We start from the raw sequence: 17880 nt of genomic DNA, 5'->3' as shown, positions 1-17880 counted from the left end.
TATTGGTGTTGTATAAACTTCATACAATAGTATCTAGTACTTTATACTATCTCAGGGTAAGGATATCTCATATTACATACAGAGGTTCGACGAAACAGAGCGATCGTGCGGAAAGAGCGGGACAAAGAAGGACCCGTACTCGTCATACATAGTTAGGGTCCTATGTTGATAGGTCGTTGTAGTCGTCATTTACTACGAGATGAAAGGCATTGGACTACTGTGTCTCTCTTTATACTGTGATACTATAAAGTAATCAAATAAGTAACAGAAAAATTGAGAGTGAAATTCGATATGAAAATTTCCTGATTTGCCGGAGGCTATGTATCCGTAATGTTATTACACTGAAGTACAAAAAAAAATTACAAGCTTATCTCTTTCTACTTTTTGTTTTTCTTTGCCAGACTCCAAAACAGAGGTTCTCATATAAAGCGTCGGCCACACAGGCCGCGTATGCGTCGCGTAAGCGTAGACGTAGCGCGTACCATTGCGTTGTAATGTATAGAACTGTATGGGACATGGCATACCGCTTGCGTGGCATGAACGTTCGCGTAGACGTAATGCACGTGCTTGGTGTGAATCGGCTTTAAAGCATCATAATCGTGTGCCCTCTTTGAAATGATGATTTGTATGTATGCAGTGCGTAAGGAGGCAATTGGTAATCCCAAGAAAGGCAACCTCGCACCAGAAAGCGCAGCGTTGTAAATCCTTTCACTGGTGGGCAGATGATGCCAAACGAGTCATAGCCGCTGGATGGCGAGGCGTGTGGACGTCCCGACAAGAGACTGTGTCCAGCTGTGGGCATCTATCGGTTAGTAATGACGGTGATGCAGTGCGTAAAGAGGCTTATCGTTCAGTTAATTAGTGCTAGCACAGCGTACCTAGGTACGCACCCTCAAGTGATGCGCGTAGAGTTGCTGGAGGCTTGGAAGCAATAGACCTATGTCCAGCATTGTACGTCTCGGCTGATAACGATGATGCAGTGCGTAGAGAGACTTATTTGTCCCGCAGTTTATGATTTAGTGCGTAAAGAGACTTACTTGTCCCGCAGTTTATTTAGAGCGAACGCAGCATGCCTCGCTCTCAAGTGATGCGCGTCGAGTTGCTGGAGGCTTGGAAGCAATAGACCTATGTCCAGCATTGTACGTCTCGGCTGATCACGATGATGCAGTGCGTAGAGAGACTTTATTGGTCCCGCAGTTTATGATGCAGTGCGTAAAGAGACTTACTTGTCCCGCAGTTTATTTAGAGCGAACGCAGCATGCCTCGCTCTCAAGTGATGTGCGTCGAGTTGCTGGAGGCTTGGAAGCAATAGACCTATGTCCAGCATTGTACATCTCGGCTGATCACGATGATGCAGTGCGTAGAGAGACTTTATTGGTCCCGCAGTTTATGATGCAGTGCGTAAAGAGACTTACTTGTCCCGCAGTTTATTTAGAGCGAACGCAGCATGCCTCGCTCTCAAGTGATGCGCGTCGAGTTGTTCGCGAATAGCGTTGGCTAGGGTGCCTCCACACAAACGAACCACAGCCCGACCCATTGCTGTTATTTCGTTGGCTTCGCGTTGACGGGCTCGGACCTGTATAATGACCAATGAAATCATATAGAACCAAGAACAATCTTTTTTTTTATATTTTTAAAAAGAATATTAGCCATTTTGTGGTCATTTTAATCATGACTAACATTCCCCTTTTCCCTCCAACTAACCGTTAAACTTGTCCTAGGAGTGGGTACGACAATAGTGCAACGGGTGGGGTTTGAACCGCCGAAATTTCGGAGTTCAGTCCGCTCCTATAACCGTTGAGCTATTGAGGCTTCAATCTCGAAGAATGTCATATCATATGGAGCTCCATGTTGTATTACTACGTATATTATAAATGCGAAAGTGTGTCTGTCTGTCTGTCTGCTGCTAGCTCTTCACGACCCAATAGTTTAACCGATTTTGTACCTAAGTTTTTTTTTTTTTTTTGAGGATACATACCTGTTTCTCCAATTCCTCCAACTGTTGCGAAGTGACATTTTCCGCGGCGGAATCCAGCTCACGTTCAAGGGAATCCAATGCCTCACCTCCCTTTTCCAACGCCGCGTATAATGCAGCCCATGATGTTTGGCAACGAGACCATCTGTGGGAAATTTTTGTTATTAATTATGTACTTTATTAGGCCCGTGACTTGCTTCACGTGGAAAACACAATTTAATTACCCCCTATTTAATTAGCCTTAGGGGCTAAATTTTCAAATATCCTTTCATAACATTAGTAATAGCTTTTCATAATAGGTGTCGGCATGCCCAATTTCAGACTGATCCGTCTAGTAAATTGAGCTTTGGGTTGATAGAGCAATCAGTTAGCTTTTCCTTTCATATATTTAGATTTAAAAAAAACCTTTCCTTAGTGAGGTAAAAATAGGCAGCATCTTTAGCTTGTGATGCAATGCTGCAGTCTATTAAATAGTTGTTACCTTTCATGTCGATCTCTGTAAGCGTCCAGAAGCGTGCTCCACTCAGTACCCAACTTATCCCGTACGCGACGCACTTGCTCCGCACCAGACTTTCGTGCAGCCCAAGAGTATGAACTCTCTATTTCTTCCACTTGGGATTGTACGTCCTCCATTGATGATTTTATCCTCTGTTCCGATAACAACAAGTATCAAATATTAGAGTATGAGCAGGAACATATCTAAATTTAAAAAAAAACCGACCAAGTGCGAGTCAGACTCGCGGCCCGCGGGTTCCGTACTACAGTCGTATTTTTTGACATTTCGCACGATAAATCGAAAACTTTTGTGTATAGAAATAAATAAAAATCAGTTTTAGAATGTACAGGTAAAGCCCTTTCATATGATACCCCTCTTGGTATATTAATTTTACTTTGAAAGTTGAAAATACTAATTATTTGTTCATGACCATATTTTTTTTTTAAGCAACCACAAATTCACGGTTTCCGGATTTTTACCCTTATGTGTGCTATAAGACCTGCCAGATTTCATGATTCTAGGTCAACGGGACACCGGTTTCTTGACAGACACGACAGACGGACAGACAGACAGACAACGAAGTGATCCTTTGATAAGGATGAAGTGATAAGGGTTCCTTTTTCCCTTCAGAGGTACGGAACCTGAAAACAAATTAATGTTATAGAAAGAGATAAGAGTCTCACCGCCAAAGCGTCCTCTTGTAATGGGAATTCATCGTAGTCCTTTCCGGAGAGCGGAGGCGATCGGAGCGCAGTCATGATAGTGGTAATAGCTTCGCGGGCGCGGTTGGTACGGGTTACGAACTCGCCGTTGCGAGCATCGGATGTATCCTATGAACAACAATAAACAAAGTTCTTTACTTAATAGGATTCAGTTAAACTTCAAATATATAAAAAAGAACCTTTAGACAAAACAAAATGGCAACTTTCATTTAATTCCACAACTGGACAGAAATCCTCTGCTTTGTATGAGTGGGTTACGAATCCAGTTATGGCCTAGATAATTGAATGATTAGCTCATTAAGTGATTAAGTTATTTAGTGATTATGACATTAAATTATTAAATCATTAAGTAATTCTTCAATGCTTAGCTTCATTAAGTGCTTTGATATAATTATGTTATTAGGTAGCTCACGAAGGGATTAGCCATTAAGTGATTAACTCATTAGATCGTTAAGTGATTAGATAATTAAGTGATTAAGTCATTAAGTGATTAGCTATTCAACAAATCACCCACTGCGCAGGTTTAAGGTGAGAAATCTTTTAATCTATCTGCAGTAATATTATCTACTTTTCAAGGCGCTTTTTCGATCAGATGCACTAATTCGACCAGAATACGAGAAAAAGATGTATTGACTACATTGATCACAGCGTGTAATCCGAACCCAAAATACAGCATTACGGTCTACGGCTATTTTAGAGCGTATTTTATGGGCTTCAATTGAAAGAAATGAACCCCAGAAGATGAATACATACGCATTTACGCACTGAGACATATATATCTCTTGTCAGGTTTCACCATGTTTTTACTGAACTTCTATAACCGCCCGAATAAATTCTATTCTCACGAGACAAAATATTCACTTTAACTTACCAATTTCTTCTTATCCTTCTTCGGCGCGGTGGCTTCATATGCGTCTCTTATCTTGCCAACAATAGTTGCCACTTCCGTAGCAGCTTTTTCCGGGAACGCAACCCTCTGTACCCTTAACTCCCGACACAGATCCTGTATCCTTTCCAAATCATTCTCCCGATCGAGTAGTTCCGATTTAAGATTTTCGCCACCATTTTGTTTCTTCATGTCATAATCTTTGCCTACCCCCCATTTCTGGATAGACTCTATAAGATTGGTTAGTTCTTTGACATCGTCTTCTGCTTTGAGGGCAGCGTTTCTTTTGGTCTCAATTTCAGACATGACCATGGACCATTTGTTGCGTAGTTTGTCTTGGAAGTGTGTTTGGAGGTATTCTGCTAACTGTGGATTATCTTTGTGTTTGGCGTAAACTAGACTGTCTCCGCGTGATATTAATGCTGCCGCGTCTGGCGCTACGGCTCCTAATTGGTTCTTTAGGATCTGGATGGCAAAAATTCAATCATAAGCGTTTAAAGTAGATTTATCAGTAGAAATATCAGGAACAACTTTGTTTAGGGTTTGTGATAGTAGTGCTAATTCGGTTGTACAAAAACCTGTAAAGGTAGGTAATTTCTTGATGCGTATGAACGCAAACGCATTAGTCGAATGCTAGTATAGTATGAAGACTTACTATCCTCAAGTCTTTTAGCGACATGCCTTTGAAGACCCTCTGCGTAGCTCAAACATGACTTCTTAGTCTAAGAAACTATCTCTTAGGCTGAGATCTATAGTGTACTTTGACTTTTTTCAGGCTTAACAGATTTATATGAGAGATATATCTCTGTCCCGTTTTAACTCTGTCTTAAGGCTAAGCAAAGTCAGAGCGCGTTCTATAGATCTCACCCTTATATTTGAGTGTGAGATCTAGTATAAAGCGCATTTTGACTTGCTCAGACTTCTTCAGTTAAAACGAGACAGTTATATGTCAGCAGTATAGCGCTGTCTCGTTTTAACAGTGCCTTAAGTCTAAGCAAAGTTACGCATTATAGATTTCAACCTGAAAAGCTTTCAAGAAGCTCTTAAGTACACTACTAATTTTGTGGTGTAGGATAAAAGTATATTCATTCATTCTTTCATTCATTCATTCATACACTAACCTCAAGTCGCTTAGCAGGATCGCGTTCACTGGCCACGCCGCCAACAGTGAGCAGCATGACGTGCATCCGACGCGCCATACGTTCCGCCGCTGCTTCAAACCGTTCCAGTTCTTCGTCGCAGGCGGTGGGGAACCGTTTCTTTAACTCTGATGTCACCTCGATAATTTCTGAGGTCTCGCTTATATCGTCGTCTGTGACTTCGGATTTGGATCCCTGGTAAGAAAGAAACTTGTCAAGCACAATACATACTTCTATATTTAAACTCTTTAGTCTATACTAATATTGTGTGTCTGTCTGCTAATTTTCGCGCCTCAATCCTTGAACTACGGAGAAGAGACGGGCTGGAATCAGAAATGTTAAAGATCCATACGGGTGCACTGATGTCGTGCGTTTACGCTTAATTTTGAGGCAAAAGGAGATAGTTTGTGGTTAAAATTTCAAAAAACTGATTTGGGCTAACTGAAATTTTATCTGAAAAAGTGATTGAATGTTAGCTTCTAAAGAGATTGAGATGTAAAGCAGACTGTTTGAACCGATCTATGTTCCGTATGTCTAATCCGTACAGGACAGTTCGAGATGGCAATCGGGGTGAGGCGGGGGGACCCTGTACATCCGCACGTCACCCGCGCTATCCCGCACCGAGCTAGCACGGGGGATGTGCGGGTGAGCGAGACGTCCTCCCTCGATTGCCATCTCGACCTGTCGCGTACTATACTTGCAGTCAAACAAACTACACAAACTTGAACTACTAAGCATTCTCGAAGTAATAATTCAATAAATCATCGATAATAATATAATCCTCATTTAATGGAAATTAATACAATACACATAAATAAAACTTTATATATAGTTTTTTTAATTGGAGTGAAAAAACCACATTAAATTCATCAAATTAGAAATGTGAATTTTTCTATTTAATAACGGCATACGGGAATAAAATATAGGTTTAGCGGTAAAATAGAAAGTAGACCACTCACTTGTGAATAATCATCCGTGCGCTGATACTTTTCGTTCAAGGTCATCTTTTCTTTTACAGGTATCTGTGACTTGAGTCCCAACAGTGGACTAGCGGAGGTCTTAGTCTTTGGCGATGGAGGAACTTCATCCTCTTGAGGTGGTTTGGGAGACATGGCCACTACTTGCACTTGTTTCTTAGTTTTGTCGTCTTTTATTGGTGTTGATGTGGACAACGGTTCTTTCACATCGAATTCCGATGATGACAGACGGACCTATAAATGGTTGTATTTTATAGCAAAAAGCTTTATATGAATTCCCATAACGTCTCACACGAAATATAAAACTGGAGCATTCGTCTAAGTTTAGCGGGTTATTCTAAATAAAACTTTAATGAGGGCATTTTTCAACATTTTACTGAGTGATAGAAATTGTCTAACTGTTTGTATTGTTTTTTTATGATTAAACTGCGCGTCCTACACCAAGACTTCTTTGATAAACAATAATTATTTATTATTAACAGTTAAAATTCGGATTGAGACAAGTTTAAAACTAAATTAACACGCTGATATAAAATACTTGAAATCTCTCTTAAATCACTCAAAACAAGCAATTATATTAATTCTAATACATAGTTTATTTTCATCGTTTGTTTTTTATCAATTCAAGTTTCAATACCTGCGTTGCATATTCAACTTCTGAATATATGACTTCTTCTTCCGCGACACTACCCAATGGTTTATTCTCAACATATTCATGTTCAGAGTCTCCTTTCTTTATTTCTGTAGCTTTACCAGCATGTAAATCTTCCACTTTATCTGAAGCCAACGTCTCAGTAGCAGAAGGTTCTGGCAACGCTGCCTGGTCTTTAGGCACTTCGTCCAAAATCAAGTACTCGTTGACTTCATCCCTCAACAAATGCTTCTGAGCTTCGGTCTGTCTTACTGCAAGATCATACAACAAAGGACATTCCAGGTTAACTTCTTCGAAAGGTGTGGGAGGCGGTGTTCTCATCGACACGTCTTGTTCTTGCGTTTCTGAAGCTGGTATTAGATCAGGAACCTCAGCTATAGACACTTTCATGACTTTAGCCTTCTCTACGTCATTAACACCTCTGCGTTTTAGAATCCCGAGCGTGGGTTTCATTCGCTGTTCAAACGTTTTCACTTCAACAACAAAAGTTTTCGGTTCAGTTCCCAAGTCGACCGATGACCGTTTCGAATCCGTATCTTCGTCGGATTCGATAGATTCATTCTCCGTGTCCTCAATAATATTGACAGTTTCTACAGTTTGAGGGATAAACTCCATGACGGTTTCAACAGTATCACATGGATATATTTCCATTGGCTCTATGGGGCTGACGGTGGATTTGACAATCTCGTGTTCTTTAACTTCTACAACGTGACACTTTTCTTGTTTTGCCATTTTTGGGGGAAGAGGTGGTTTTGGCTCTATTTTGTTTTTTGATATTTGCGTAAACAAATCACTGTCCTTTAGTAAATTAAAAGTGCTACTGTCCTTCCGCGACGTTTCCGGAGTTGATGGTACGGAACCCATTAAAGACATAGACCCTTCCATAGAATCCGTCGACATAGTACTTGTGATGCTATCTGTCATTGGACTATCGGCTTTCTTTTTACGTCGTTCTAATGAAGATCCTCTACTTCTATTACCGCCTTCTTTGACGTCTTTTTTAATTGGAACGGGACTTTTCAAAGCCAGAGGAATTCTGGACTTTTTAAATTCAGGTCTCTCAGTTTCAGGTGAATTCACTGGACTTTCTAATCGTCTTTTAATAGTGTCAGTAACGTTTTCGTATTCGATTACCGTCGATTCTTTGTCATTTATACTTGTTGCGGCCTGCAAGCACAAACCGTCTTAGACTTTGCGATAATGTTTGTTAAAACTTGTTATTTACATGTTAGTCGAAATCTCAATGATCCCGTTCGGTGTATGACCGGGATGATCTTATAGCATGATTCCCAAAGCATCGCGTGATGAGTGAAAGCATGATCCCTGTGACTCCTTAAGCCTTTCCGGCATAATGGTCGTTATGCTGTGATACATTAAGCGTTTTACACCACACAAAAATAACACCAACACCAATTTCACTTATTTACACATCTAGTTATTTACAAATGAAGTACCACCAAACTAAATTCAATTAACGTTGTAAAAGTTCACGTAGCGTAGTGTTTTGTACATATCGATGTTTTTAGTAATGAAAGGCACACAACAAACTGTTTATCAGTATGTTTTAGTTTATTATAAACTAGTCCACTTGCACAGTCATGTAAACACGGGTAAACAATACGGAATGCCGGCCGACGTAGCGTCTATGTGCTCTCGTGTATAAACAGTGATCAAAATAAGCGTAAAAGAAAAATTCTTGTGGAAAAACGATCTTATATGATAGGAAAGTTTAAATTGCACACAGAAACAACAGTATGAAACACTTTTTCAAGCACAATTTCCTAACAGTCATCCATTAATAATTACGTATAGCATTTCTTTATAGTATTTAATTCCTTCCTTTGCAAAATTACTAATAACATTTTACAGGTGCAATATTGTATAATACAGTGAAACATAATCAGCTACCCATTTTTAACAGATTAAAAAAGTTCCATTTTGTTAATGCTCGCGATTGATGGATGACATTAAGATAAAATTATACCTGACTGCAATTAAACGCCAGAGCCACGGCTTTTACGTTTATGGCTCTTAAGTCAGCGATACTAGCAAGTAACTTCAGGTGGATGCCTCTAAGTTAAATAGTATAAAAAATGAAAGACACGTATCTTCATCACGACACTGATCGCTGCACTTAGGTTCAATTGCATGACAAATGGTTAAAGTTACATAACACTAACCGTTTTTTGACCACAAATAAATGCAGAGAGTATTCTACAAGTCAGTATTCAGACCTCCATGATTAAGATTAAAAGTATTTTGGTCTAAAGTTACCAAAATCTAATTGATCTGCCACTTACTTTGCTTTCATTGACGGTTAAAGTTTAACGGTATTCATAATGTAACTTTAACCGGCCGTCATGATACTGGACCTTGGTTATTGTCAAAGCTTTGACTCTGGTGTAAGACAAGGATCAAACGATGAATAATACGATATTTGTGCTCCTCTCCAAAAAAAAATATGTTTAAACGACGTATAACGCGTGCCGATAAAATGACAAATCGAACAAAGCAGCAATAAATCATTCGATCTTACTAACACTGTATACCTGTGTATAATTAATTATACGCTTCGTTATGATTCTTTTTTAGGGTTCCGTACCCAAAGGTAAAACGGAACCCTATAAATATCACTCTGCTGTCTGTCTGTCTGCGTGTCACAGGTTTCTAGCTCGTAAACTAAATGAGTTACAACATTGAAATTTTGGTATTTGGTGTAGAACGTTGACCCAAAACCAAATATTGAATCAGAAATTCAATTAAATTATTTTTAATGGTAAATGTTATATAAGACCGTTATTAACTGAGGATATGATAAATTAATTAGACAGGTATCGTTTATTGACCGTCTGAACTTTGTCTTAGTATAAAAATGCTTGAATAAATATAAAGCGAATACTCACAGTTATCTTCTCCAATATCCTCTCCCACTGTTTGGACAACGCTTTGCTATCCATAGCGTCTACATCGCTCGCTTTGCCTCGAACCTCAGTTTTAAGTAACCTCAGTTTCGCCGTCGACAAAGTTTCAGGGCATTCTAACTCCTGTTCTATATCATTTAAGTACCTTTGAAGACTTTCCACTTCAGTTTCCTTCTTTCCTAAGCCATGTCGTTTTAAGTTATCCCATCTCGTGTTAATATCGTCGATTTGCTCGCGAAGACTTTCTAAGTAAACCTGATCGCAATTTTTGCCGAATTCTACGTAATTTGCGTTAAGTTTGTCCTTAATAGCTTCCATTCTGGACATTTCTAGTTCTAGAGTCTGTTTGCCGACATTGCCTAGACCGTGAAGCCAGGACGTAAGGGATTGTAGGTCGTTTTGTATCTCCCTAGCTGTTAATAAGGCAGTTTCCAACTTGGTCTTTGATTCAGTGACATGAGCCCCGAGTCTATTATAAAGCTCTTTTAACATGTCAATCTTTTTGGAAAACTCCTGTGGTCCTGGTACGGCTTTCTCTTCGACCATCTTACGGCCGGTTTTTATTATTGACTCAACTTCCGATTTGATTTCGCTTAGCGTGCGGTAGAATCTCTGTGGACAATAAATTAGGTTAGTCGAATTATATTTTGCGACCACAACTCGATAATAGCCTCGATAGCCCAATGGTTAAAGGAGCGGACTGAAAACCGAAAGGTCGCCGGTTCAAACTCCACCCGTTGCACTATTGTCGTACCCACTCCTAGCACAAGCTTTACGCTTAGTTGGAGGCGAAAAGGGAATATTAGTCAGCATAATAAATTTGGCTAATATTCTTTAAAAAAAACTGATTTAAACAAAACCTTACTGTAATAGTAAAAATCCTAACATATACTATATTGCATATGTCTAGAAGTAAGGACCTGTAGAACGGGACAGTGTGATTTTGTATCCTTTCAATTATTTAGTTAACTTTTTAATATATTAACTGATGTGTCATGGCTTCAGCAGCCTCCAGTTTTTTAGGGTTTCGTACCTCAAAAGGAAAAACGGAACCGTTATAGGATCACTTTGTTGTCTGTCTGTCTGTATTTTAAACTTAAATAAACCCTATGGGCACTTTTTGAGATCGACACAATTTTTTATACATTCTATTTCTGTTAAGAACTAAGAAGTAGAGAGATTGGAGCATTTCAAAAGATATACGCTTGTCCTTACTTAATGAATAATAACTGGAACGCGTGGATTTCGATTCTTAAAATCCCGTGGGAACTCGTTGATTGTCCGCAATAAAAAAGGGCCTATATTACTTTCCAGGTCCTTAAGTATATCCATGCAAAAAATCACACCAGACGTTGCTGTGTTGCGGCGTGATTGAAGGACAAACCAACAGCACTTTCAGATTTATATAATAAATTAGTAGTGATTACGTTAGTGTGGTCATAAGTAAAAATTTATAAAAAATCTTACAATCCACTTGAGCAAAGCGAAACACAGGACGGCAATCAAATAGAAAAGGTCCACATTCATTTCCAGCATGGAAAGTAAACTTTTTAAACCGACTTCAAAACAGATCGTATTTTTCAAACTACAATAATTGGCTAGTACTAGTTAACGGTATGCGGAGGCGCGGCCGAATGAAATGAGTAGTCCTATTGTACTACTCCGATTGATTCTAGGCAGCGATGCATTAAACGTTTGTAGGTGGCATTTTTTATCATATAATCGAGGTAAATATTGAGTTCATCTGTTGATAGTTGGTTTCGAAAGTAAAAGTGACTATAAATTAAAGAGGGGTCTCTCCGTCACTCGCTCCATACAAACGTAGTTCCAATTTCATTTGAATATTATGCAACCAAAGTCCATGAAATTTTGCAGACATATTCTAGAAACTTTGGTTGCTTAGTATTCAAATGAAATTGGAGCTACGATTGTATAGAGTAAGTGACGGAGAGAGCCTCGTTTGTTCGGACTAATCTCGAACACCGTACGGATTTTCATCCGATTTTCACAAAAGCAACAAGGGTTATCCAAAGTTATAGGTATAAATTATAGATTTATGAACATTTTGCGAAAATATTGTGATAATTTTGCAAGTCCGAAAAGTCGTCCCATCTGAACGCTTATGTGGTGTAAGGTGCGTAAATATAGTTAAAGTTAGACAAAAACAATGTAGTAATTGTACAATAAATAATAATTTAATCAGTGTTTCCTACCAACTACAATCAGAGTACCTAACTTTGCTTAAGACAAGAGTGAATAGAGCCCTTCTAGGCAAACACGTCCTACATCATCACTCCCCATTAGATGTGATCGTGACAAGCGTGTGCCTATTAATGAATTAAAAAAAAGTATTTATTAGAAGCCGCTCCAATCATTCGTACATCATAACGAACGGCCAGAATCCTTTCAACCGCCGCACGATACCAGTAGTTTATTGAACTGCTCATCGTAGTTATTGATGGGATTAATACTTCTACTTGGACCTACATTAACATGCGGTGTGGCACCGCATTGACGGTTTCGGTTTGTTCATTCTGTAGAGTGTAGATACTCATTATTTTAAATCATTTATTTAGCGATTCACGTCGAACTAATAATAACTAATAAAACTTTTGCTTGCAAAGCGAATTCTTATAATGTCTGCTCGCGTACCAAATAAATGTAAAATCATAGGAAGTTATGTACCCAAATACCAACTTTTAGGGATATGGACTTTCCTATAACCCCCATCCATGGTGGGGGGCTTAACAGCTTTAGGGGTGGAATTTCCACAAAATCCTTCCTGTGTGCCAAGGAGTTATTAAAAGAACCGGTCAAAATTGCAAGGTTATAACCCCAGGCGATTTAGGCTCTGCGTGATGAATCAGTCAGTCAATACCTATATTTAGTCTATACTTATATCTTTAGTCTATAGTATTTATAGTATACGTAATATATTATGTACTATTAATTATTGTGAGTAACAGTGCATAACAGCATTATTATAAACGGAGCATTTATTGACCCTAAACATATTATCACAGGCTTCCAAACACTAACCGCAACCGCTAATTGGCGCCCGCCACAAATCAATGCCAAAACTAATATTAGTTTACGCAAACTATACTGCTATAACTCATGACTCTTCACCGCATTTCCGATATGTACCACAATAATATTAATACCTTGATATTAATAACTTAACTGGAATCAAAAATAAATAGAAAGTAAAGTCAGGCTAAGTATTCTTAACAAGATTTTTTTTTAAGTGTCGGTTTATTTTACTATTGTACATATTACTTGTTCAAAAGCCTTAATTCGCACGAGCGTTAAAAACCCGGCGTTGCGCTGAAAATACAAAGTGCGCGTTAAAACAGCGTTGACGTGTGAACAGATACTTGGGAATGCATTTGTTTCTCTCGTGCGAATGAGGCCTTACGAACTCAGAATTTTCTCCTTGTTTGATACGATCGCAAAATATAAATCAGAGACCTCCCACTTATTTGGAATCCGTCCGTCATATTGATTTTGTTCGAATAAAATGTAGCCTATGTGTCAAGTGTGTGTCACCCGGACCTTAACAACAAATTGACGCAAGTTTGTGTCACACTAATTTTAAAATCCACAACGCGTCAGTCGCACAAGTCAGTCTTGTCACAATTCGCACTAGATACAAAAGGCAATACTTACAAGGCAAGTCCGCAGCTGAGCGCGAACCGCATCAGGATCCGCGGCGCGTAGAGACAACGCAGCAGTCGCGCCGCGCTGAACTTCCCGCAACGCGTCAGTCGCACGCGTCAATCTTGTCGCAAGTCGCACAGCTTCTGACTCCGATTCTGTTCCGGCTTCAGTAACGCTGTTTGAGTCCTCGTCTTGCTCTTTCTTCAATATTTTAAGCTGTTCTTCGGTTTCGTTTAGGTTGCGCTGTTTGGAACATTTTTTATTAAAACCCACTTACGAATCAAAGGCTAAAATAAAGATGATATATGTAAGTTTTAGTAACTCTCGAGATAGATTCTGACGAAATTTGGTACAGGGTTAGCTTATATCCCGGGGACGGACATAGGCTTTTTTTATCCCGGAAAATCAAAGAGTTCCCACGGGATTCCTAAGAACCCATCCGCTTAACCGATTTGTATGAAATTTGGTACCGAGGTAGCTTGCGTCCCTGTAATTGACATAGGCATTTTATCCCGGAAAATCAAACAGTTCCCACGGGATCTTTAAAAACCTAAATCCACGCGGACGAAGTCGCGGGCATCTTCTAGTTATATATAAATTATACAGTTACCCGGACATGGTCTAGCTGGTCGCGTAAACGGTCGGCCGCCTCCAGTTTGCCCGCTTCGCGATACGCCTCAACTTGTTGTTCGACCTCACGCAACACTTCGCGTTGTGCTGCAAACTCCACGGGCAACTACGAATGTAAAGACTTGGTCACAGTTTTTCTTATTAAAATCTACGCATGGTTTACATGAAATCCGGTATCCCTGACAAAATATCAACTGATAATGGAATACAGTTCAGTAGGCTCGGTATAATTTTTTAGGGTTCCGTACCTAAAAGGAAGAACGGAACCCTTATAGGATTACTTTGTTGTCTGTCTGTCTGTAAAATTGAAAATTAAACCCCTAAAGGTCGATTCGTATTCACTGCCATTGTGAATTGACCCTAAATAGAGGATGATGAGAAATCGGGCATATGGCTGGTTAAATATATAAATCGATACCTGTTGTTCATCTAGAGGGTCGTCTCTAAAGGCCCTGTTCTGCACCGAAGTCAACCATTGCTGTAAGTTGTCAAGCGATACTTCGCATCGCGCCGCCTCTCGAGCTGCGGCTTCTAACTCCGCGGTTCTATCAGCCGCCTGTTCAGAAACATATATTTTAGGATCATCCAATTCGAACATTCCATCCAACAGGCTGTAAAATATCCTTTTTTGAAAGTGTCTTAATTTGATCCTAATGTGATAATAAACTACCAATAAATTCATAAAAAAATTATTCGATCGACAAGGCAATAAAAACATTTAAATTTTATATTTCTTTCCCCACGAAACCTTAACTGTCATGACGTCACACGGATTGATAAACAACGACATTTTCTTAGTGTAGTCACAGTCAGAATTCATCATGGAGGCTACATTTTCGTGCGTTTCGAATATTTGTAGAGCAGATAAAAAAGTGAAATCTTCAAAATGAATTATATAATTTTGTAAACTGAAATCAACATTTTTCGATTGCTTATAGGTAATACTATCTTGTTTATACATTTTCATATTTTTCTTGCTCGGTGTTAAATAACCTACTGGAAGCTCCGATGCCACAGACGTGACCAATAACTAAGACCTATAGAACGAACTTTAACTTAGCTCTAACTTAAGACACTGTTAAAAAGAGACAGCGTTATATCGCTGGTATAAATCTGTCTCTTTCTTACTGATACTTAAGTCTGAACAAAATCAAAGTACGCTCTATAGATCTCAGCATTAGTTTTACCTGTTTCTGCAGCGACTCCCAGCGTCGTGTGAGCGCATCGATCTCGGCTCTGATCCAGTTGGGCATGATGTGAGCGTCCGCCAACTGTCGTCCCACTGCCTCGATACGAGACATTCGCTCTTCGCTGCGGTTGGACACGTAGTTTTCTAGATCCTGTTAAAAATAGACAAAATAATCAAGACTAGAAGATAGAGTACAAAAAGGCGTCTTTCGGATCTTTAATATTCATAATGTGGAAAAATCTCCAAGGGCGGTAAAATGACAGCAAGTGTGCTGATCGTAAGTGATTCTCTCAAATTGGTAGAGCGCGCCTGCCCAGAAGGTTTATTCAATCTTCTTTTGAAGGTACCAATATTATAGCTAGCGGAAAAACGAAAGCCAGAAGGGCATTCCATATTCTAGCAGTGCTTATTAGAAACGAGGAAGCAAATCGCTTCGTACGATTTGTAATTAATTTGTAAGGATTTTAGCTGGTAGATAGGTTACTTGTAAAAGCTCCTTAAAAATTTCAGGTAAAATACGCACATAAAGCTCGTCAGAGATGTCCTCAGCATCAGCTCTTGCTCTTGTCTCCTTGGTCAGTCGTCGTTGTAAGCCGTCTAACCAAGCGCTTTGCTGAGCCAACCAAGCGCGTAACTCGCCTGATTCGTGCCAGGCCTCTGCTAGCACCCTGATAAAAAACAAACAATTTTCACTCCCCGTCACCTATAACACAGGTTTAAGTATATAGAAGACTGGTTGGTAAGAAGTTAGACGCGAAGTTGGGGTGTATTTTCCGCTGCGCGATTGTTTCTTCAGTCAACATTCCATTTCCCTGGATCCGCCTATAGGTTGAGTTTGTTGCGGGCTTTTCTCAGACCTGGGCGCGTTTGGAACCCTCGTAGCTTTAGTTTTAAGTTTACACAATTAATTATCACCACTATATTATCTTCTTACGAATCAGACGATCCTTAAAAGGCGTACAATAGTACCAACTTTGAATAAATGATTTTGATTTTAACTTAAAAATTATTTCACCATTTTCAAAGTACATAGGACTGTTCGTAAATTATACAGAAACTATTAAAGTGCGCTTAAATCAAGCAATTACTAACTAGTTGGTAAAACACGAACATACTCGCCCAGCCATCAGGGTCAAGTGACCCGCCTGCTCAATTGCTATTTTTATTTAAAAAAAAACACTCACTTATATCTCTCATATACAGAATGCGTAGCCCGCGTCCAACCCGCATTGAGTTGTGTTAGACGTCTAGCCAACGCTGGAGCACTTTCCGCAGCAAGTAACGCTTCGTTTCCTAAGGAAACATAAAATTATTGCTAGATAGATGAAATGGATATCATTTTACAATTCAAACTGTCCCCAAAATGGCATCCATATTCATTTAAAAAGTATCGGTAAAGATAAAGTGATTAGTCGATTCCTGAACTTACATTTTCAGCCAGAATATTTTTACTAATATTATAAATACGAAAGCGCGTCTGTCTGTCTACCAGCTTTTCACAACCCATCTATTGAAACGATTTTGACAGGTAAAGACTACAGAGATAGCTTAACTCCTGGAGAAAGACAGACTACTTTTTGCCCCAGAAAATCAAAGAGTTCCCACGGGATTTTAAAAACTTAATCCATACAGAACAAGTCACACGTATCATCTATTTGGTACACAGATAACTTGCATCCCAGAGATAGGGTACTTTTAATTCCGAAAAATCAGATTTCCCACGGGATTAAAAAAATTAAAACTTACGCTACGAAAAAGATGATGCCCGTATCTAGTAAGGCTTATAAAACTCACCATCTTCGTTCAAATTCCTAAACTCTGGCGTCTTATCATCACACTTATCCTTCAAAGTCTGGAACCGCGTCTTCATCTGATACAACTCAGCTGAATCAGTTATGTTACACTCATCTTCCTTCGGCATTTCCTGTTCAAGATCCGCTAACCATTTCTCCATTTCGTCAATCCTACGGAACAATCCCTCAGACTTCTCCAAAGCCCTTCTTAAACCCTCGTTAAGTTTAAGAGAGGTTTCCGTAAGCGTTTCGTATCGTTTTCGCAATTCTTTGACATCCGTTATTAGCGTTTTGGATAGGGTTTCATCGCAGTCTTCTAGTATTGTTTCTTTGGTTGCTTCAATGCTTTCCATTTTCTGTTTGTAGGCGGCTTGTTGGTCATAGAATTTCTGAAACAAATCAGTTTTATAATAAGACGTACGATTTTCATCCATACTAGTAATACAAATGCGAAAGTGTGCCTCTCTGTACTCTGTTACCTTTTAACCGACTTTGATGAAATGTATTACCAAGACGAACATAGGCAACTTTTTATTCAGGAAAATCAAAGAGTTCTCCTAGGATTTTCAAAAACCTGTACCTCACTAATGTAACTTACATGGGCAATATTTATCAGTACATTTGGAGAAAGGTCTTGCATTATGTCAACTGTCATCTCAAAAAACGATTTTAGACCTTAATTTAAGGGTAAACTGTACTTTTGACAGTTGTGTGTTAGCAAAAATGGGGAATGCGATCTCAAAATGTATGCATAACTATTACTTTTTATTCAACTTGCTAGACTATAATCAAGTATCGGTATAGGTAGGTAAAGGTAGGTAAGTACCTAGATTTAGAGGT

At 39.1% G+C, this 17880-nt stretch overlaps 1 protein-coding gene across 8 annotated transcripts in view; it reads right to left on the bottom strand.

Annotated features, from left to right (window-relative positions):
* The window catches only part of LOC123876958 (dystrophin, isoforms A/C/F/G/H-like), a 674182-nt gene that overhangs the window by 619698 nt on the left and 36604 nt on the right, over positions 1-17880 (bottom strand). For 7 of the 8 annotated variants that reach the window (XM_045923406.1, XM_045923412.1, XM_045923405.1 and 4 more), the window contains exons 18-33: positions 17042-17429; positions 16432-16540; positions 15771-15915; positions 15246-15398; positions 14477-14614; positions 14039-14164; positions 13438-13671; positions 9751-10380; positions 6833-8014; positions 6178-6429; positions 5201-5413; positions 4065-4544; positions 3155-3301; positions 2457-2623; positions 1979-2120; positions 1416-1576 (exon numbers count right to left, since the gene is read on the bottom strand). In XM_045923406.1, the coding sequence (XP_045779362.1) occupies positions 1416-1576; positions 1979-2120; positions 2457-2623; positions 3155-3301; positions 4065-4544; positions 5201-5413; positions 6178-6429; positions 6833-8014; positions 9751-10380; positions 13438-13671; positions 14039-14164; positions 14477-14614; positions 15246-15398; positions 15771-15915; positions 16432-16540; positions 17042-17429 (4667 nt within the window). The remainder of the gene's footprint in view (positions 1-1415; positions 1577-1978; positions 2121-2456; positions 2624-3154; positions 3302-4064; positions 4545-5200; positions 5414-6177; positions 6430-6832; positions 8015-9750; positions 10381-13437; positions 13672-14038; positions 14165-14476; positions 14615-15245; positions 15399-15770; positions 15916-16431; positions 16541-17041; positions 17430-17880) is intronic. The other variant, XM_045923413.1, reaches the window with a different exon arrangement.

Source organism: Maniola jurtina, chromosome 22 (assembly GCF_905333055.1).
Source record: "Maniola jurtina chromosome 22, ilManJurt1.1, whole genome shotgun sequence".
Taxonomy (NCBI): Eukaryota; Metazoa; Arthropoda; class Insecta; order Lepidoptera; family Nymphalidae; genus Maniola; species Maniola jurtina.
This window is presented reverse-complemented; position numbering and strand designations above follow the sequence as displayed.